This window comes from Triturus cristatus, chromosome 9, assembly GCF_964204655.1.
Source record: "Triturus cristatus chromosome 9, aTriCri1.1, whole genome shotgun sequence".
Taxonomy (NCBI): domain Eukaryota; kingdom Metazoa; phylum Chordata; class Amphibia; order Caudata; family Salamandridae; genus Triturus; species Triturus cristatus.
Window position 1 is genome coordinate 998,148,530 of NC_140592.1, and position 22,794 is coordinate 998,171,323.

Here is a 22,794-nt window from a genome sequence, read left to right on the forward strand (position 1 = left end):
GTTCTTAACCTAAAAATCTATCTTGCTGGTCTGGAGAAGAAATACAGTTCAAGAACTGGTGCTTTATGAATGAAAAGAAGGAAAACATCATTTAAAAAGAGAAGCGTTTGTTGACATACAAGAAAAAAATCAGCATTTTGGATGACTGCAAATGCAGGCTCACAAATCACACGAGGTGTCAGCGAGGGAGCTGGCAAGAACTCCCGCTTCTCTCTTTTATGCGCTGCCATTAATATCGCCGTACTGTACATCTTGGCAGCCCGGGAGCGTCCTGGCGAGATGCTTGCTCTAACACCTCGGGCTCTTCACTGTTCCTGTGGAAGGGAACGGCCAAGTGTGCTGGAAGAGAGGCACGTAGTGAGTATCGTTACAGTACACGCCGTGCTCCTGAGGGTCGGGCGCTGGCCGCCTTTCAGCCACGGCCATCACTTCAGGGATAGAGTTCAGGCTCGCACCATCCCGCAGGAGAGGTGATGGCAGGGCTTTAAGCAGATGAAAAAACACTGGGGGTGGGGGGTTTCTAAAAAAAGGCGTGGCCTATGTAATTAAGGGCATGGCTTTAAAACTCCTAAGCTAAAAATATGTGCTTAGTATAGTGTGCCGCCTGACTGGTATTTTGCTGTTTCTGTCATTGCATCCAGATATATGATACAACAAGTGACATTATACCTACAGCTCGCCAGGACTATTGGCTTTGTCAGTTGTTGCTAGTTGCATAAGATAAATAAAAACAACTATGGCTTTGTTGTATATAAGATTGGAAATGCTTCAATTCTGAAATGATGAGACTGTGAAAGAACTAAAAACGAGTCTCTTTGAGGCTACATCAAAGGCTTTGAGCAGTGTTACTTCCAGATTTGAGATTTTTTTTTTCACTCCGAGGGTGAGGGCAAAAATAGAGAGCCCCATAGGGACCTGTCTCGGCACTTGCTTTTAAGAACTGCCGGTGCCGAGCACCTGAAGGACCCGGCCCACCTAAAGCCCTGGTGATGAGTAAGACATAGCACTTCAAGGCTTACACTGCTCTTCAGGCGACAGACCTGGCCCTTCAGTGCAGGGCGGGAATACTTTCAGAAACTACAAGCTTTTCTGCATTCCCGTAACTACCAGTATGGGACAGGAACAGGACCCTGCCACTACTCAACAGGACTCCAAGCGAGCTATACAAATAGGAATGAACTACAACAGCGTAAAATACAATATATTTAATGAGGAAGCCCTTCCACTTCAGAGGAGGCTGCGTCTGTTAAGAGGCAGAACAAAGCACGCTCTCTGCTTACTTTTCAGTTCACACAACTTGACAAACGGGGTGCAGGAAACAGGCAGTCATTCGAAAGGCTTCGGACACCCCCCAGAAGGCAGCTGAGCTGTACGAGAATGGACCGTAGCCCCCCCACCCCTCCTGCGCTGGACCGTGAACTTCCTCCGCCAGGAACGGCGCGCGCGGCCAGTGCCAAAACTTCTGCAGAACATTAGTTTTCTTCGGAGAGCGAAACGCACGAGAGAGGGGCGGGCTCGCGCCTCTCCTGTAAATAACAAAAGCGTAAGGTAGCCCCGCCCTCGTCACAGAAAAAAAGTTCGTGTTTCCCTTTTCTATTCAGCGCAGCCCTGGCCGGAGTAAAGCCCTCTTTGGTGGTGACGTCACAAATAGATTCGGAGGGAAGATTATTTTTTTTTCATTTCTCTATTGCAGCAATTAGCCGCGGAATGTATAAAAGGCTACGGCGCGTAGCGAGGCCACCAGAGGGGAACCTTTGGGTGCCACGGGCAGAAAGCCTGACAGAGCGCGGGAGGCGCTGGTCCAGGGCAGCGGCAGAGAGACGGGAAAGGTGGCTGTGTGGTGCACATGGCGAGGGGGAGTGGCTGCCCAAAACTACTTGTCCACGTTGACCCCCTTCTGTGTGCTTTTACTAATTGTTAAAACTTAACAGTTGCAACGCCTGAGTGCAACTTTTCCCACACTCAAAACTTGGAAGGGGAACAACTGTAGTCCTGTGGTTTGGCAATTGTTAAAGCCTATTCCATGCCCTTGTTAACCGACCCGCCAAATTATGCAGGCAGGCTGCATCGAACCATCTGTGGGAGGCACCTGTTGGGGCAGTGTCCTGTATAGCAAGGTCAGGGACAAGGTGGCGTCATTTTTCCTCTCCTTCATGTGGGTGAAGGGCTGCGGGGAAGCCAAGGAGCCTGGGCGTCAATGCCAGTCTGCCAGCATGGGCTTTCAGAGTGCCAGCCTGTTGATTGTCCTGCAGATCGTGCCAGGTTTCTTCTGCAATTGCCTCTTCTTGGCCATCTACGACTCTGTCGTCCTGCTGAAGCACGTGGTGCTGTTGCTGAGCCGGTCCAAGTCGGCGCGCCATGAATGGCGCCGGATGTTGACCTCAGAAGGGCTGCGTTGTGTCTGGAACAGCTTCCTATTGGACGCTTACAAGCAGGTAAGACAATGGATAGTCTTCAGCCGCCACTGGGTGATGGAGAAGGCTTTTGGACATTTTGTGGTCCTAGGATCTTAGGGGTGGCTTAGGAGACTGTGGACTTCCAATAACACTCTTCAAGTTGTGGTACATTACGTTATTGAGTTTACAACTGAGTATGGTAACTTGGATGGAAAGTTATCAAGATATGTATTGCTATGGATTTATATTTGCCTTTGTGATAGACAGTTTAGTCTTGCATCTAGCCAAGATCCAAAAGTGAGTGCTAGTTGGAAGTTGATGCAATTGTCTAGTTTTGATATATTAGTGACCACTAGGTGTTTACTTCTTTCTAAATGTTCCTAGTTTCTGCAGATAAGAAAAATGACCAAGGTTAGGTGGTTTCCAAAGAACCAGAAATGTGGCCTCTTAGGGATGCCAGAAGTAGAATTCTGGTTCTTCAGTTGATAGCTTACAAACTTGTTCACATCTCTTCTCAACAATATTACATTTTAGTTGAGAGTCTAGTTGAACTTAAGTTTGTGGTGTGTTATAAATTCTTGATTGCATCCATATTTGCGTCCACTGGGATTTCCCCATAAAATGCATCAATAGCAGAGATGTGACTCAAAGCTGGTTTGCCACTTGAAGGCATGTGTGATAAGCATCCCCCTGCTTACACGTCTTCAGCGGGATGTAAGTGACAAGATCCTCCCTTCCGTCCTTACTATATAAGAGATTACCAATAGGTTGATCAATGCTTCACTGCCTCCTAGCTGTGGTAGAACTATACTTAGACGTATACCTGTTCATACTTTTATATACTCCTCATCTGTGGAGACAACACAGAGCACAGGTCCATTTGGAGACACCATAAAGCACTAGCCAATGGCTCTGAAAAGCAATCTGTGTGACATTGACGGAAGAGGTGGATGCAATTAAACACACCATCTGCTTCTCCTGCCCTTGGAAGCAGTCAATTGCAACTCGTTCATGGCAGTGAAAGAGAGACAAAGTGACCAGTCTAAGATCAAGCAAAGGTTGTGGAGAAGGAAGGAAAGAGAAGGTAAGGATAGGAGAGAGGATGGAAAGGAAAACAAAGGGACTTGTTTGAGTTCACACAAAGGTTGTGAAGGAGGAAGGCGAAGGGAAGGGTAGGGTAAGAGAAGAGAGGAAAAGAAGACAAAGGGACTTATCAGAGTTCACACAAAGGTCATGAAGAAGGAAAGAGAAGGGAAGGATAGGAGAAGATAGGGAAAAGATGACAAAGGGACTTGTCTGAGTTAACACAAATGTAATGAAGAAGGAAAGAGAAGGGTAAGAGAAGAGAGGAAAATAAGACAAAGGGACTTGTCAGAGTTCACACAAATGTAACGAAGAAGGAAAGAGAAGGGAAGGGTAAGAGAAGAGAGGAAAAGAAGACAAAGGGACTTGTCATAGTTCACACAAAGGTCATGAAGAAGGAAAGAGAAGGGGAGGGTAAGAGAAGAGAAGAGAGGAAAAGAATACAAAGGGACATGTCAGAGTTCACACAAAGGTCACGAAGAAGGAAAGAGAAGGGAAGGATAGGAGACAAGTGGGAAAAGAAGACAAAGGGACGTGTCTGAGTGCAAATAAAGGTCATGGAGAAGGAGTGAAAGTCAGAAGTGAATGGTAAGGAAAGGATGCAAGGGGAGGAAATGGAAGGGGAGTAGAAGGAAGGGAAAGGAAGAGAAGGGTAAAGAAGGGGAGGCGAGAGTAGGGAAGAGAATGGGAAGAAAGGAAGGGGAGGGGAAGTAAAATCAGGTGAAGGAAGGAAAGGGAAGAGGAGGGGAGGTAAGAAGGGAAGGGAAGAAACATAGATGCGTGAAGCACATCTATCACAGTATAACCTTTGACTGCTTTGGCTCTTTGGGTCATGCCAGGTGCGACAAAGCACCCCAGACCTATTTGTTGAGGGAAGCTGAGATACCTAAACTCAGTGGTGAGGAATCTTGTGGTACAGGATGGTGCTGTACCACGAGTACCCACAGTCGAGTACTCGAAAGACATTTATTGAAGAAGGTCAGTGCCTGTAGGAGACGGTGGTGGGATGTTTTCTACTTCGGCAACCTGGCACCAGTATATGTATTACAAGATGAGTCTGATGAAACAGCCCAGTGGGTTGAGCACGAGCTGCGTGGATTTGCATGGCACCTGATAGTCACGGGATTGAATCCCGGAGTAGACGACCCAGACATTCGATGTATTTTTACCAATTTAAATCAACACAAGAGGCATGAATAAGTTGGGTAATACAACCAATGCCGGCCCCTTTAACAGCATTTCAGCTTGCAGAGTGCTTCATACAACTAGTTAATTTACACACTTCCTTCACTTTCACTGCATTAACTGGCCATATGCCGTTCCCACCACCTGGTGCTGCGGACAACGGGACAAAGAAATGCGCGCCCAAGCGCCTTCCAGCTCATTCGCTCAGAGAATGGCCAGTGAGGAATGGCATCTCTTCTCTGCCTCCGTTCTTAACAGAGCTGATGGTGGACTGTGGTCAGCGCGCGCTCGCGCGGATGCATGGCGCCTCGCCCGGGCCTCGAATGCTCCTGTGATGTGCGCTGATCTTTCTGCACAGCACGCCGCACCAGCACAGGCTGGCGAGGAGCTGCGCCTTGAGAGCGCTCTGCGATCCTTGGCGAGGGTCCAGCTCGTCTGATCCAAGGGTTTTTCACTCACGTGAGAGAGGGGAGGCAGGCTCTCGGAGACGGAAAGCGCGGGACAATGTGGCCTGTGCGCGTGAGCAGGGCTTTACGTGGGATGAAAAAACGGGGGGGGGGGGGGAGATGTCTTCTCAAAGTGGCGTGGCTAACGTAATTAAGAGCATGGCTTTGAAACACCTAAGCTAAAAATGTGTGCTTAGCATAGTGTGCCGTCGACTGGTATTTTGCTGTTTCTGTCATTGCATCTAGATATATGATACAACAAGTAACATCATACCTACAACAAGTCAAGACTATTGGCTTTGTCAATGGTTGTTAGTTGCATACGATAGATAAGCAGCAACTATGGCTTGTATATAACATTGAAAAAGCTTCCACTTAAAGCCCTGGTGACACCACAACAATGTAGCTGCTCTTGAGTTTGAAAAAGAGAAGGGAAATCCAGAGAGAAAATGACTCTCTAAAGGATTTCCCTTCCCATACAACGCTCACCTAGCATGACGTCATGCCGTAGCTTCTCCACTAGTGAGAAGGGAGCAGTGTGAGCAGCGCACATCGATGTACCTGGTGTCACTGCAGTTCGGGAAAACACGACCACCTGTGCCAGGGCACAAAACAGAGCCGGATAGAGACCCGTTTCGAGGCCGCTCCCTTTAAAAAAATCTGCCGGTGCTCAGCACCGGTGAGACCCGTCCCACTTAAAGTCCTATGTTTCAATCTCATGCGTCTCTCAAACCCTGTCACCGACAATCATCATCTCATACGTCCTCCATTTAAACTGACGTCTCTCTTAGTCACACTCTGACACACCCAGTTTCATGCAGCATAACAGCCACCTGGCACCCAGTTTCCTATGTCCCTCATACAATCACACACCCACTCGAATACTCTTTCAAAGTCACACTCAATTACAGACTCTGTGCCACACCCCTCAGTCTCCCAATCTAAAATGCTCTCACTAATTTACACTTCCTCACAACCAGTCTCTGTCTCACACACCCTATCACATATCTGGTCTTACTCTTTTGCACACCCTATCTGATTTTCTACCTCCCACACATTGTCTCATAGGCTTTCACATACCCAATCTCTGGGTTATAGACTCGCAATATAATACACTTGCACATTCACAATCAATTTCTTTTACATACCCAGACTCTGCCTATGTCTCTCACCCAATCTCATACTTTGTCACTCCCAGTCGTATCCTCTCTCCTTCACCCACTCACATGCTTTCTCTTTCACGGAATCTCATACACCAAATGTCACAGTTTCACACCGCTGATCTCATACTTTACGACACACCAGTCTCCTCCCATCAAATGTGAATCACTTTTCCTTCATTCACCAACCTCATACACTTCTCAGGAACTTAGACCATCGCATATTCTGTTTTGCAAACCAATTCATGCTCGGTTTATTGCTTATCAACTGTTTTATATTCTGTCACCCTCCCATACTGTATTCTGTCACCCTCCCATACTGTATTCTGTCACCCTCCCATACTCTGTCACACAGAGACCCTGAGAGTCAGAAGACATTCTCACACAGTTGTACCATCGTACATGTGCCAGACACTCTTACTCTCACTGTCTGACAGAAGGTCTAACACTGTCTCATGCTCTCTCGACACATGTGTACCCAACAGTGGATCAAACTATGTCACCTGCTCAGAATGGCTCCAACTCTAGCCAGTCATGTGTCTCACACATTCATTATCTCTGCCACTTTCTTATATCGTGAATTGCAGTCTCATAATCTGTGACACTTTTAAACCTATTCTATACACATACTTACACAACCTCACACACTCACTAAATGCTGTTTTATGTGCATATTCTCTTTCACACTCACCTTGCTCACACATGACCTCATGCTTTTCAATACAACATGCTTCCTAGTGCAAAATGGATCATGCTCAGAAATAAACCCTACACATGCTTCCTATTGCAAAATTTATCATGTTCAGAAATACATGTATATATTAACAAGCACAACACTTCACATTTCCTAGTAATTTCATACTCTTTCACACACATTCTTCATAATCTATAAATATTCAATACCATAATATTATATTCAAGCCTAACTTCTACAGTCTCCAAGTCTAAATCCATTGTTTAAACATATGAAATCTCATTCCCCAACTCTTAAGTCTAAGCTTTAATTATTAAGCTATAACTAGAGGAGGGAAATTCGTCTATCAACAAATAATGTGTTTCATATTTCATTCTGATTTAAACAGGTGAAGTACATAAGGATATATATTCCACACTTGGGCCAAGTCAGAAGCAGAGGTGAAAGGGCCTATAATGAAAGTGGGGCGTGTCCCAACATGCCTGGATCTCTAATTGGATGGTTAGGCTAAGCAGAGCCAGTGGTTGTTAATGGCCGAACCCACTTTTCATGTAATCCAGTAGTATCAGCTCTGTAACCTGATACAGAGCACCAGAAAGCAGGTGAAGCTTCAAATAGACAAACACAACAGGAAATATGGGGAAAGCTTCTGAATACCATAACTTTAAAGAAGGGGTTACAATCCTGGAAGTATCTGTAACTGACGTATGATGCTCTAGAAGGCAGCTGGAGACCGAGATAGACAAGAAGCAAGAGATGTTGGATAGAGAGGGAAATGATTGAAAGCCCAGAACAGGTCACATGTAGATAAGAAGGATGAAGCACCAGAAAAGGGTATACAAAAATAAGGACAACGATGAAGTTCTAGTGAGGAAGAATGATGATATCCTAGGCGACTGTAGGTCTAGGATAGGGTTCATTAAAATGAAAAAGCCATTAATGAAAAATGTGAAGGTTTGCTTAGTGAAAGTAGTTCCACAAATGTTTTACAAAGATCAAATGGAGCATTAAAAACAAACTCTAGAAATGGAAGGCGATCCAATAACAACACATAATTCCGAAATAAGAAGATCCTCAGAAATGTGAGGAATCTTCGGAAATGCGATCAAACTATGAAAATTATATTTCATTATAGAGTTTCAGGCAGGCAGTCAAGCTTCTGGCGTGGCACTGTCCTTCAGAAATAGGTTAACATTCTAGAACTGTGACCGGCCTCCAGAAATGTGATAGAGTTTCAAACAATGAAAAAAATTTGAAAAATAAGACCTAGCTCCAGAAATAAGAAGTCTCCCACAAGTTAGATAAAGTCCTATGAGTAATCAACTGTTCTAAAATACAACCAAGTTCCAGAAATTGGAATAAAGAACAAGAAATGAGGTAGGTCAATTAAACTAAAATGAGGCTACATAAATGGGAATCACTACTGAAATAGGATGGAGATCTAGAAAGATTAATACAACTTACAAAATAAAGGGGAGAAGCTACAGAATCATATTCACGAAGATTCATAGGTGGAAGAAGCTGCAGGAGAACATGAAGGTCCGAAGAGAAGACAGCGAGTTTCAGATGTATTTTAAATTTTAGAAGAAGAGGATGTTTCATGAAAAATATGGACCGGCAGAAGGGGAAACTCCCTGGAAGGATGGGTGACACTCCAGCATTGGGGAAGCTTAATTAAGGAAACCCTTCATATGAAAACAAATACTTCATGATGCCAGCTCTTCCTACTTCGAAACGTAGAACTGGTACTACCTGTAGCCTAATTCAGCTCACCATAGCAAGTTTTGGCCCTTTCACAGATGGATGGAGTCAACCCTTCTTTCTTTAGCACTTCTGAAAAGCATTTCATTCTCTGTGGCTCGATTCATCAGTAGCTAGAAGAAATTAGACCACACCCCTCTAAGACTGAAGAATCTTTATTGGCTGTGCTGCCCAGCAGTTATCCTCTATTAGACCAGCTGCACCGCTTACCAGGCTCAAAGTAAGAACACTCTGATATCTGGCTGAAACAAAATCATCAAATCACCTGTCATGACACCCCCAGAAAGGAAATGAGGACATTCCTAGGAAAGGAACGACCAGAAGGCACCCCTTCCCAGTTATCTCTAACCACATCTCCATTGACATTAGAACTGCTCTTACTATACTGAAACTCTAAAAGAAACTGAAGACACCTCCCGTTTTGGTACCCACCCTCTCGCTGTCTCACTGGAAAATTATTTATAATGTTTTTTTTTTACTTCACCCGTTTGTGGATCAAGTCGTAGCTTCACACATAGGATCTCACTTTATTAGTACTCCCACATATATGTGAGGGGATGATACCAAAGGAGAGAAAAGGGTGAGATGGGGCTTTAGTATGGACATCATATCACAACAGGGGTCAACAATAGAAGATGAAGGCCAAAAGGAGAATGATGACTTAAAAAGTTTGGAGGTGGGCTACTCGGAAACAATTATTATAGAGAAAGGAAATGGAGTTGCAGGTGACCATGTAGTGCAACTGTAGTAAGATGGTAAGATGGTTAAGGTTCCTAAACCAGGTTTGAAGCACGTTATCTTGTAAGAGAAAGGTTAATGTGAACCTGTTGCTTATCTTCTCTTCTCCACCAAATGTAAATGTAAATGTCAAGGTACTTATAGAGCGCACTGTCACCAGACGGCCACCTTGCGGTGTCGCCTTTGTGGTTTCCTGGCGCTGATACTCATACCGCTGTGGAACCCCTCCTGGCTTTCCCTGAGAAGTGTCCACTCCTGGGCACCCCCAGGGTGAAGCTAGGCATCCTTAGCGCTGTTGGAGCCGGTGTGGAGGCTAAGCAAGCTATTGCCCAGAGTTGCAGCGTGGGGCCCGTGATTAGAATAGGCACCGAGGCGAGAATAGAAAGGTCCGAGGAAATTGAGCCCGAGCCCCCCCCAAGGCGGGAATCGAACCCTGGTCCCTGGCCAGAACTCTGCTTCAGGGTCTGCCGCTCTAACCATTGAGCCACACTCCTCCAAAGTGTCTCAAACCCGCTCTGTGTAGACTAGTTATTGGGAAGACAGGTCAGTCTGGCCCTTTGCTGAGGCAGCCACCAAAGGTGATGTTTGGTAATACTTGCAATTGTAGTTTTATCTGTGTACTGTCATTGAACCACTTTCACCGTCTTAAGCCAAAGTATAGCAAACCTGTTTGTTTTTTGTAGTTCTTCGCCATGTTTGAGGTATCATACTCTCTGACGTAATTTGAACCCTTTGGCCCAGCTATTTCTCACAACCATACTCAAAGAATTTGCAACTAAATGAAGTTATTGATTTGCCCTGGGAACGAATTGAACGATTAGAATATGTGTTTTTTGAGATTCACTCCGTCATATTTAGCTGAGTAGCAAACACAATACCTCTTCAGAGCGTCATTGAGGGCAATTAGCTGTGGCGTGGCCACTTATGGGTTCTTCAGTGAATGGAGCTGGCATGGCAAAGTTTGCAATTGGCCTTAGACACCGCTATCAACAATAATTTCTTCCCATTGGAATGAGCAGCCTTTAGAAAATTAGCCCATTCATGAAAGAAGCTCGTCAGGAGCAAACGGGGTAGGTGAAAAAGCGGCGTTAATAAGAAACTCTGCCAGGGTTCAATGAGCCCTACATGTTGCGGAGTGGGAAGCACTCCGGGATGGAGAGGTCTACCTCCGTTCATTCATTCTGGCTCCCAGTACCAAAACAATGAGCTGGCATTCTTAAGAATGCACAGCCTGCTGTTGGGGTGAAGCCCTGACTGCGAAGTGGCCCTCTTGGTACAAATACAAACTTGCAAAGGTCACTTGGCAAACATGGTGCCTGGTTCAGAACAACGCGTCGCAGCGGCCATTGTGCCAAGCCGGATGGAAGCAGTCCTCGTCTGGCATGCATAGCGGAGGGGGTAGTGGGAGAAGGATGAAAGGAAATGTATGACACTTTTATTCTTCATAATTATGCTACTGTCTTTAAAGCTAACTCATTTTGGAACAACTAGAAACGGTTTTGCTTTTCCAGTATCTTAAAGTCTATACCAATCTTCCTGTTAATTTTCATTAGTAGAGTGTGTATTTATGTGTTTTTAGGCACAGTCTTGGCTCTTATGAGAAGTTGTAAACTTCATAGTTACACTTTGGGTTCTAAGTAGTTAAGCAAACACAAAAACAACAACTAAGTTGGGTTTTTCTCAACATTTTTTCCTTTTATCTTCCATTCCCGTTTTTGTAATGTTTTTAGTTTTTTACTTCCTTATTTTTTTTAATCCTTTGTGTCGATATGGAATGGATGAATTGGTGGTTAGACACTGAGTGCTCTTTGTATTACTTATTTTCTTCTGTGTTTTTTATGATTTTATGTTTTGGGTGTATGGTTTTTGCACAATGGGTAAGCGATTGATACACACATAAAAATGAAATTGAACACTTACAAGGAACCAGATTAAAGCCATCACACTTGTTCCACTAAGTTCTCGAACACTCATTGAGCAATCATTGACTAATCTGGATATTCAAATTGTGTAGCAACCGGTGAAACTCTTGTTAAAGAATGATAACAGTGTAATTCATGTTGAGAAAGTTAGTCATACAAGTCAAAGAACTTTGATCAGGGTCATAATTGTTCACTAATTGCGACATCTTAACCAGTCTCACCCAAAAGTGTGGGGTGCCCTTGTTTTCCACCTCAGAGAGGTGCCCTCTACCAACACCCAGCAAAAGGCTCGTAGATCTAGACGAACCCATTACCCGGTAATTGCCACAGTCACCATAGAAATTGAAAAAAGCAATAGTTTCAATGAGCCTAAAGTTCATGCTTCACTTAACCTTTGTGGCAAGGATGCAGGACTCAGCCCCTCTCTATTTTGCCTCAGCCTCACTCCATGCAGTGTTGTTATAGCACATCCAGAGTGTAAAGGCTTCTGCTTGTGGCCATGGTCTCAACTGAATGATTTCTTCAGTAGTTCTCTGAAAAGGTTCCTGGATTGATAGAGATGCTGGACAAGGAATGGCAATGCCTGGGTAGTGTTCCCGGTGGTGGCAGACAGGGGTAAAATAACTTTTTTTCTGGTGTTTTGAATGCAAACTCACTGTGGAGCCTGGGAACCTTCAGGCCACCTGTAGACAAGTTAACCTTATGTGCGGCAAGGACCTGGCTTCTGAGCTCAAGTTTGATCTTGTGGTTAAAGGACAAAACCTTGCAACCTGGAAATGCACCAAAGGGCATACCTCTTGGCTGGCCTCTTTTCTGGTTTTGAATCCAACCACAATTTTTTGGTTAGATGAAACAATTAAACCACATCTTGTCATGCTGGCTGCTTCTTCCAAGTTCATCAAGACACAATGTAGCTTTTTACCATCAAAGTCTACTTTTCAATCCAAAAATAAATGAAAAGAGAGGCACTTTCCCTAATGCAGAAAACCCTCTGTGATCCTGGAAAATATCCTGTCCCACAGTTAGAGCTCCTCGAATGTTTCTGCTGGCCTCTGTTTCCATATTTATTGTATTGTATGGTAGTATTTATACAGCACTGCACACACTCCTCCATCAAGTACCATTGCAACATTTTTTCGTTGCGGAAAAGCGAAGCTCCTGTGGGCTAATTGGGTGTACATGGGCAAGAGGAGTACCAGAAAGGTAATAAGAGTCTGGTGTGTTCATGAACCCCCAATGGCGAGTGTTCCATTGCTTGACACAACCACAGCCAAGATCTCCACTAACTCTCCCTGAGCACAACCTGCAGAAGGGAGGCATCTCTTCTGTGGCATTGCCTAGACTTGAGGGGAGGTACTGTACCCCAGCTCATTTCCTTCTTCTTCTCCTCCTGTGCTACTGGAATACCATAATGCTAGGCTTTATATTTTGCTTCACATTGTGTCCTTTAGTTTGTTACTTAATAGTTGTATGCCATGGTTGTGTAATCAAATCAAATTCATATGGCACACAGATGCCATATTCTGGCACCACACTGTCAGAATATTGATAACAAACATGTTGCGTGACGTAAATATTGTGGTCTAAATATTCTTAGTTTATATAAATATCGTTCCGTTGGGTATAACTTTTGTAGTATTAACTCCACTGGGGCATTTTTTTTCTGTATGATGCTTAGGGCAGACAATATTGAGACCAGCGATCTGGAGCGGGCTACATGTAGGTACACAGGAGTGGTGTACCTTTTGAGGAATGTGTGACCACAAAGAACACCACCCCCTCCGTGACCAGGATGCCGGTATCACCTAAAATCTAGGGAGTCAAGGTATCTCTGTCAAGTCCCAGGCAGGATACACCTGGGTCTGTTAGGTAGTTCACACTTTTTTAGCACTGTGTAGCAGTGACTAGTATTGGCACAGTATCCAGTTGTAGGGATCCATCGGTCCTGAAGAATGCCCCAGACTGTTTAGGCTATGGGCTGAAACATGTTGACAGATAGGAATTGGGTTTGAACCATTAGTCTCAATATACCCGTCAGATGTTTGTTTTTTAAACCTACCTTGTGTCCTTCTGAATAAAGGTAATAACCTAGGAACACAAAGGTATTTTTTTAGCAGAATCTGGATCCCCTTCTTTTTGTCCACAGGATTTTATTTAATAACTCCCTCCTTCCGGTACAGTATTCGAGGAGGTTGAGTCCACCCTCGTGGTATTGCCCTACCAGGGTGGGGAGAGGCAGCCGATGATGAAGCCTGACACTATTATGTCTGTGAGGCTTCCTCTTCCATAAAGGATGACTTTCCATGTAAAAGAATGTGATTCTTTAGTGCTATCCAAAATTTGGAGTCCAGTTTTATAACAAAAAGTGGGGATACAGCACACTATTTGCTGTGGTCCAATAGTCACTGTATCCTTTTTTGTGATTAGTCAGACAATATTGAGGTCACAATATTCTCCTACAGCAGACAGAATATCGATAACAACAATATTGGCAGATATAAATATTGAGGCCTAAATATCGTTTACATAAATATCATTTCATTGGGTGTAGATGTTCTAATATTATCTCCAAAGGGGAGATATTTTTGTAACCAATCTTCAGGACAAAATATTTTTGGGAGACAATATTTGGGCCAGGTTATTCTAGTAGCATGCCACCCATTAGCATTGTGGGTGTCACCTGTCCCTGACCCTTTATCGGCTGTACTCAAACTTCAATGAGGTTTTAATCTATCCCCAGACACTCATATCCGTAATATAAAACTATAAAATATTATATTTAACTGACAACAGTGAATTGTGGCTGTTGATGGGTGGTTGGCTTCAGTGGCTGGTTAGGCTACCCACTTCTGTCTGTGGCGTAAGGAGAGTAAACATCTCTCAGTGCTAAACAGAAGTGCTATCATTGCACTAGCCTAGGGGAAATAGTGCAGGTGGCTGCAGGTTGAGCAGAATATATAATTGTGAATATCAACCTGCCACAATATTATGACAAACCTATCTACTACCACAATATCGTGAAGGCAGGTATGTCTCTGTAGATTGAGTGTTCTGAACTCTACATGTATGTTCCTTGGCAATACATTTATATGTTGATGTGGTGTTAACAATTGCTAGTCTGTTCCTAAGCCCAGTGCTTAAGTTGAGCTGGTAGTTTCTGGTGCTCAGCACCAGCACTTAATACTCAGCACCGGCACCAATGATAGTCCACCACATGGCGGCGCTTTCTAATTTTGAGAGGAGCCTAACAACAGTGTTGAATACTTTTTTTATATATTAAACATGAACAATACTTGTCTCCCACGCCATACTTAAAGCTTTGAGTGGCCTGGAATAGTGTGATTTGTCACACTTGTAGGAGTGCAATGGCTAGTACTTGTGTTGGTACTGTCATTGGCACCGCTGGCAGGGGCAACATGTGGTGCAAGCTGCAGTGACCATCTGAGAAGGGCCCTGGCACTTACTTTTTGATTATTTTTTTTTATTACAAATTAAGCACTGCTTAGACCAATATATAATGACCTTGACAATAGAGTGGAAGGTTGATGGTCATGCTTGACATCAAAGGCAACATGATATTTGTGCCAAGAGCCAAAAGCATTGACATAGGTTGTGCTTTACAAATACCACCTAACATAACAACATGTAAAATAAGGCAATGCAACGTAATGTAACACGTCAGACTATGTTTCATAACAGAGAACAGAGAGACATTAAAGCCCTCCAGCTGGATGCCTCCTGCTTCCTCAAACAGCAGATTGAAACCTTGAAATGTAGGCCACGCATAATTCTTAGCATAGCAGCTAGATGAGTAATCACCCGACAAAGAAGCTTCCGACTATTTTTATTACCGCAGATTACACCACAGTGAGTTGCACTTGGCTAATGTCATCCTCCAAAGCCGGCCAAAGGCAGTCTTTGTTTCACCCTGGCAGCAGAAGTTCAATATGGCGGCAACTTGGCACGTGCGATTGCGGAGGAGTCCCTGTGAGCCACCACAGCCAGGGCCAATCCACTCAAAGTTCTTATGTAAGGCAAATAGGTAATTAGGCAAGCAATGTGTCAGAGGCGACCTTTGATGGATTGACCCCTGCTACTTTTATGTGGGTCTGCTAGGAGAGCAAAATGAAGGCCTAATTAAGGGAGTAGTTTAAAAACTAGGCTCTAGTTTTAAGGGAATTTATTGCGTTTGCACTTTGGGGCGAATGAACTAGGAAACAAAGTGAACACGTTTTATTTGCCTAATTTTGAGCATGTTATTTCTCTATTTACCCATACTACATTCACAGTTCAATTTGCACAAGGGATAAGTCGGTGGATTTTGAAACATAATCACTCACATATATCTGATGAAAGACGAAAAGGTTCTACATATTTGTGGTCAGATAAACCGATTTAAAGGAAGTAACAGCAGCAGTGTTTTCTTTGTCCTGCGGTGCATGAATTACTTTTTTTTAAAATGTATTTTATGTTTTAAATACGTCTTTTAAATTTCACTTGTGTCCAAGTTCTTCTACTCTGATCTTGATTACATTACCCCAGGCCTGATAAGGTCTTACTTAACAGCACAGGTCTCAGCAGCACCTATTGTTACCAAGTCATTACAATATACATAGACGTCCAGATTTGCAAAGAGTTTGGTTCGGGGTTGCGTCACGTTTTTGATAAAACCCTGAGACAAAATCCTTATTGGAATTTATAAATCTACGCAAATGTTGATTTGCGTAACTTTGTAAAAAAAAGTAACACAACGCATTGCGTCACTGTGTGTCAGTGAAGCTTGCCATGGGTGGTTCATGGGCTTTATTGTGCACCCCCCCACCCCCGGATTTTGACGCAAACCCATATTTTGCAAAGAGATGTATGTAGACATGGGTTTGCACCAAAATGGTGCACCTGCCTTATACTGGTGAACAAAACAAATATGTTTATTGCCCCATGTTATTTCCTCTTTGCATGTGTGCGGCAATCTGCAACACACAGAAAAAGTGGAAAACGCCTCCAAGGATAGTTTTTGAGCAGGAAGATACCACTTAGCGCAAGGGTACCTGCGTTGGCGCTACGCAATACAACCTGCGCCAGCGCATGGAGAGAAAAAAACGTTGGCATTAATTTGAATATATGGAGCAGTTCTGCTCTCTCCCTTTCACACAGCGCAACAACTGTACTTGCTGCGCTGCATTGCGTGTATTCCTTATAAATATGCCACAGAGTGTGGTTTAACTCCACCTAGGGGAGTATTACTCTCTTACCACATCCTTCAGCCTACTGCGGTGAAATTGTATTGCCGTGCATGAGGGACTATTTACTTTTCAAAATTACAATGAATCATGAGCCCTTATATTATTTTTCTCATCTATGCATTGTAGTGAGACAGCAGTCGCTTATTATTTTGTGTTTTATTTTTCAATTCTGCAAATTAGAAGGGAGTAAAACTTTCATTATTACCATGTTGAGGACTTTTAATTAAAATAAGTGGAAGGGAAAGGATTGTCAGGATGCTCCTAAAAACTCGAATAATGTCATTAGTTTGTGTGCTTTGTGTACTATTTGTGATTAGTTGACTATATCAAGTTGTTCCATTTCATAATCCTTCGACTATTACATGAAGAAATTAAATGAAAACACACCGACAACCATAGATAAAACTGATATGGACTTGTTGAAACATTCTCTTGCCCAGCCTTTTACCAAAGCACCCTGCAATTGATTAGGAGCAGGGACACCCATTGGGTAGAACTGCAGATTACTCATCTCACCTGAAATATGGGGTCTGATTCCAGTCTGGCAATCTTTGAGTATGTCACATTTGCCACCTGGTAACCATAAAATGGTCCACACATGCAACAAGTCAACCATTAAATGTATTAGAGGGTATGCCAGTCATGTGCGTAATGTATTGTTCATCGCCCATAACATGCAAAACTAAAAATCTGTCAACTTGATTATATCACTAGTCTTTTGACAGGTAAATCGCGTGTTACTGGCCGGCATTGAAGTTCCAATCCTATCACATGCCACCCTTATTATGTGACAGCCTTAAACAGTTTTAAACTTGCAATGGGGTTTTCTTGTTAATTGTTGATAACGTAACAGTAGGAACTGTTGGTGTGAGATGCTATTACACAAGCTAATGCTTCATATTATTGTCTTGTTTCAGGTCAAACTGGGTGAAGAAGCTCCAAATTCCAGCGTGGTTCATGTGACAGGTGACCAGGAGAGCACAAATGGTGGTAGAAAATGCGGGATCCTGGACTTTGCCTCTTCAGATCGGCCGCTGGTGGTCAACTTTGGCTCCGCCAGCTGACCCCCATTCGTCGGCCAGTTGCCGGCCTTCAGCCAACTGGTGGAAGAGTTCTCTGGTGTTGCCGACTTCTTGTTGGTCTACGTTGATGAGGCTCATCCATCGGACGGCTGGGCTGCTCCTGGCAATGAGTGCTCCTCTTTTGAAGTGAAAAAGCACCAAAGCCAAGAAGATCGCTGTGCCGCGGCTCAGAAGCTCATGGAACACTTTTCCCTGCCTGCTCGGTGTCAGGTTGTTGCTGACTGCATGGACAACAACACCAATGTAGCATATGGAGTTGCTTTCGAGAGAGTGTGCATTGTTCAGAGACAGAAAATTGCCTACTTGGGAGGCAAAGGACCATTCTTTTACAACCTCAAAGAGGTCAGACTGTGGTTGGAAGGTGCCTTCATCAAGAGATGAACTCGGCAAGCCAAGACTAAAAGAGATGTAATAGAGGGTACACTAGAAGTAATCAAAGATAGACATTGTTCCCCAAGTATTAGTCTTCTGTCTACATTTTTATTGTATGGCTGCATGACTACGAATTTCTGCTAAAGGTGAAACCTCCCAGGAAGTCAAAGCTCATTCAAACGCATCAGACATAAAACATAACATAGAGATAGTGACACATTTCTGCTTAGGTCAGATGAGAAGCTTGACCAGTGGCAGGTCTAACTCATCTGGCATCAGGATGAACCAGAAATATTAGCTACAAAAATGAAGACTAACCAGGCAAGGTGCCAAGAGAATGACAAAAGAGACTTTTCAGGAAGAAGTCAAATGTGGAACATAAAGAAATAAACTTATTTGTTGAATACTGCTTCCTGATCTGGCCCTAAAGGAAGACAGTAAGTAAAATAATTATGACACCGGTCAGTGACGAATAAGCCACAGCTTTAAGACCAGGAACGGAACCAACCTTAATATTCCTGCCAGCAGGAAACAGTATTTATTTATTGAGGCATTGCTTTTGGGGTATTTTTTTTAAAGTGACTTTCATTTGCTTAGACTTTGTAAGATAATTTATTTCTTTGCAGCAATCTCATGATATGCATCATGGATGATGTGATAGTGGGTGCACGTGATGTACCTCAAGTGGAATCCTTGGCAGTAACGCTGGCATCTGTGCACTGCCTAGAGAGCATGTTCGTGTGGCCATGTAAAGAAAAAGTAGTTGGATGTACCAAAGGAACATGAACTGTGGAGGAATGTTTACCTCAAGTTTTAGGGTCATTAGTGAGCAAAAGAAAGTGGAGAAATCCAAGAATAAGTGGTGGAGGTAGCCGTTCTGCAAGTTAGGCATGAAATTATGTGCGTGGGAATACCAAAAGCGAATAAGATTGACAAATGAGGCGCCCCACAAATGAACTTGTATATCTATTGCAAGGGTTCTTTCTGTCGATGAAAAAGGAAGAAGGAAGCAGAGAGACCGGGTTATGAAGAGGGTTTTGGTATGAGGGGAAAATTGTAGCTGCTAAGGCTGTGGAGGAACAGAGGAGATGGATACACATTTCAAAGGATTGCCTGCAACATCTACGCTTTTATAAAGGGAGACCAAGCACATTTACGCCACTTGTTTGGTATCTGTCCCTTTCACTAGGTCTTATGATATGTTCACGAGGTCACTGGGATACACAGTCAGGGGTTCAAAGTGCTACTAACACATTTATTCATTTGACCATCTGTGATCATTTTGGAGCACTCACACATTTTGCCAGAAACAAGTGACACCAGTGGGACTGGACATACTTCATCCTCATGAGCAAAAAGGGATTTTGGGAGAGAAGTTACATTCCAGGTTACAACTTCAGTAGTTTGTCAACCTATCCGCTTGACCTACTCCTCTCTTCACGGGTCGATCATGGCTAACAAAAGTAGGGACCACTTTACTAGGTTTGCTGCACTTACAGTTCAGAATATGCCATGCACCAGTAATCTAGTGGACGGAAGTTGACATCATATCATAAAATAGTGGGAGACTTCGCTGGGCCATCCTTCACCTCATGGCGTATGAGTAGCATTTTCTGCCTGAATGAATACCCCTTTCTACTTCAGAAAGTTTCATATTTCAGTAAGCTATTTAAGCCCTATTCAATGATCTTTGGAACCGGAGTGAATGATATAGGAAGTCCTGGGCCCATGTATTGGGTAATTTTCTGTCTTCCGGTGTTTGTCAATAGGTATTCCTTTGTACCATCCTAAATGTATACTCGCTAATGTTAACATACGTGTTGTTTCTGCACGTTTTTGTTGTGTTCCCATAAGAATAGTGGAAGTGCATGAAGTTATACAACCATAGGGACATCTGCAGCCTTCTACACAATTGTTTTTTTTTATAGACATAGACTCTTTGTGAGACAAGAGATATCATTTAAGACACTACAATGCCCCATTGTGAACAGCCCTTCACTGTAACAACCTCTCACACAATGTCATTGCTCTTTAATAAATAGAGCTCTCTGATTGTTAGGAACAACGTCAGTTGACCCACAATGCATGGTACAGAACTGCCCCAAAATTGGATAAACCACGTTACTTTTCAAGGGCATTCTCATTCAGATCCTGGAAAGCAGACCATGAATGGTTTTTCGTGCGGCAGGTCAGGGATGGACTGTTTTGTGAGTAGGCGTGACTGCAGGTCAAGTACTGTGCTGTTGAGTCAGTCACACTGCAAATCAATTAATGTCTCTGAATCGGATACCCGTAACTGAAGCAGTGTTTTTTTTAATCATCGTGTAACCCACACTACTGCCCATGTGCAATTCAGTCAACAAACTGGGCTCACTGGAAATCAGAGATTGTCTCTTCATGACATAAGCCATGCTTTATGCCAGACTTAGTAACTGATTTATATGTTTGCGGTAAGGATACTCGGTCGCAACCATGACGGAGTAGCGGTACCACCAACATAATGTCCTGTCTGCCCAAAAGATTTAAAAGCGGGCAGACCATAGTTTGGCAAATGGCAGGGATTACATCACCTCTGCCCTGGCCAAACTTCTCAGATGGAGAAGTGTCTATATGTTCCCCTAAACAATTTAGATGGGCAGACATATAGCCGTTATTTTACTGCCCATCATTGCCAGAAAAACCCTGGTGGTGGTGAGAGGCAAGAAAATCCTGCTTCAGAATTGAAGAAAAAAAAAGTTTGCCAGACAGCTCCATCGTCTTGACGAAGCAGCGCCTTAATCTTAAAACAGGAATGATAGGCACCGTCGTCGCAGCAGTTCCTGTCAATGATTTAGAAATGACCACCCACTTAGTGGTCACTTCTAAATTTGGCGGGTGAGGACTCTGTCAGTGCAACATAGTAATTTAGTTTGTTGCCCTGAATGAGTTAACGCCGTTGTCCAATATATAAATTAGTCCCTTAATCTTGTTTCCAACATTAGCAAAAAATGTTTCAATGGTCATTCAACCCATATTGCAAGAAATCAAATGTGTACACTTTGGACCCCAAAGTGCTGATCTTGTGCCCCATGACTAGTTAGACCAGAGAAGGTCACAGCATCTGATATACCTCACGTAAGAGTGAAGACTCTCCCACTACTAATTAAAAAATACTGCAGATTTAGAAACGTGTCTATTAGATTACCAGCAAGCCAGAACCTCAACATCACAAAATAAACCACACACAAACCAAAAGATTGTCTCACCAATGGATACACCTCATGGATACTGATTACAGTTAGCCAATACTGCATATTATGATTAAAACAGAATCACCAGACAACCCTAACTGTATGTTATAAGTTGTCCTGTCTCATATAACTTTCAGAGCCGGTCAGTGACTGTGTATCCAAAAATTAATAAATGGCCTCAATCATACCAACCCAACTATTGGTCGGGAATCTTCTCATCATCTAATGTACCTCGTTAGAGCTCAGGAACTGTCAAGGTGTCATACAACAAACACTGAACCTCAGGTATTTCCAGATACGCTCATGACAGCCGCAGTACTGTCTCATCATCAATCAAGTAGCGCTGTGCCCTACTCACCAGGACATTCTCACTGTACCACAACCATTTGATGGCCTCTTTGGAAATAGCCCCACCTAAACCTTTTGATGGTCCCAACATAGCAAGCTTGATGGGTTCATCACAGACTGGTGATGATCCTTCCACAACACTGCTGAAACTCCTCATTACAACACAGTCCATGCTCTCCCCTCACTGTTGATGGTTTCACAGAGGGATTATTGATTCTCATGGAGCCACCCTGTTTATGGTATAATTGTAATTCTATTAATAGACCTACTACAACATTGTTTGCATCCTCATCATAGCATTGTTAATTGTCCACCAGAGCATTGTTCGTGGCCATGCCACGGCAGAGGAGAGGGGACCACTATTGTTCTGTTAGTGGTCATAACACAGCATGTGTTCCCCTCAGCAGTATGGATGGTGTCATCTGTTAGCACAACATTCAGACAAAGCAGAGACCAGAGTCCCAATAAGTGCAGGGCTGGAAACTGTATTGGACACAGGACACTTGGAAGGATTCAAGGGCAGAATAGTATCATGCAGTTCACTGACCCAGTACTAGGTTTCATTTGCATCATAGCTTGCATTCAAAGACCTACTCTTCTAAGAGGCTGGTGCCTAATAACAGGTCAGGAAGGCGGTTTCTGATAAATCCTTCGCATACTCACTTTTCCTGGAAGAAAGCATGACCCGCCTACATTGGGTCATCAAACCTCTCTCTCTCAGGCATCCTTCTAAGGAATGCTTTTAGTGAAATCTTCACAACCGAGTGTAACATGTTTTCCTATTTATATGTTCATTCTTCACATCAGTACACCCACAAAAATAAAAGTAAGAAAAGGAATGATTAATACATCCCTGAATCTATTCCCTTTAGCGTGCCAAAGTTCCAGTAGATTTTTTTATCTTGAATATGCCCATTCCCTAGTTTCTTTCCATTTTTGCTGCTGCTTCTCAAATGTGTGCTTTACTATTTTTTAAATGTATGTGAGTCGTAGAGTTTTGCCTTTCTTATTATGTCTTGTAGATTTGGCTGCATCTGTCTTCTCGTTCAAGCAGCTGCAGACAGGTGTTTGCCTTATTGGTGTGGTAACCACCCTCTGGCAGATTGGTGGCAGCCCCCTTCAGAGGCAAAATCG

At 43.4% G+C, this 22,794-nt stretch overlaps 1 protein-coding gene across 1 annotated transcript; it reads left to right on the forward strand.

The window, feature by feature from the left end:
* The first annotated feature begins 1,739 nt into the window (after window positions 1-1,739).
* DIO2 (iodothyronine deiodinase 2) lies at window positions 1,740-22,476 on the forward strand. The gene is made up of 2 exons (XM_085626614.1): window positions 1,740-2,435; window positions 17,546-22,476. Exons 1-2 carry the CDS (start codon window positions 2,052-2,054, stop codon window positions 18,089-18,091), a joined length of 930 nt encoding a protein of 309 aa, XP_085482740.1. The 5' UTR covers window positions 1,740-2,051; the 3' UTR covers window positions 18,092-22,476.
* Window positions 22,477-22,794: the final 318 nt, after the last annotated feature.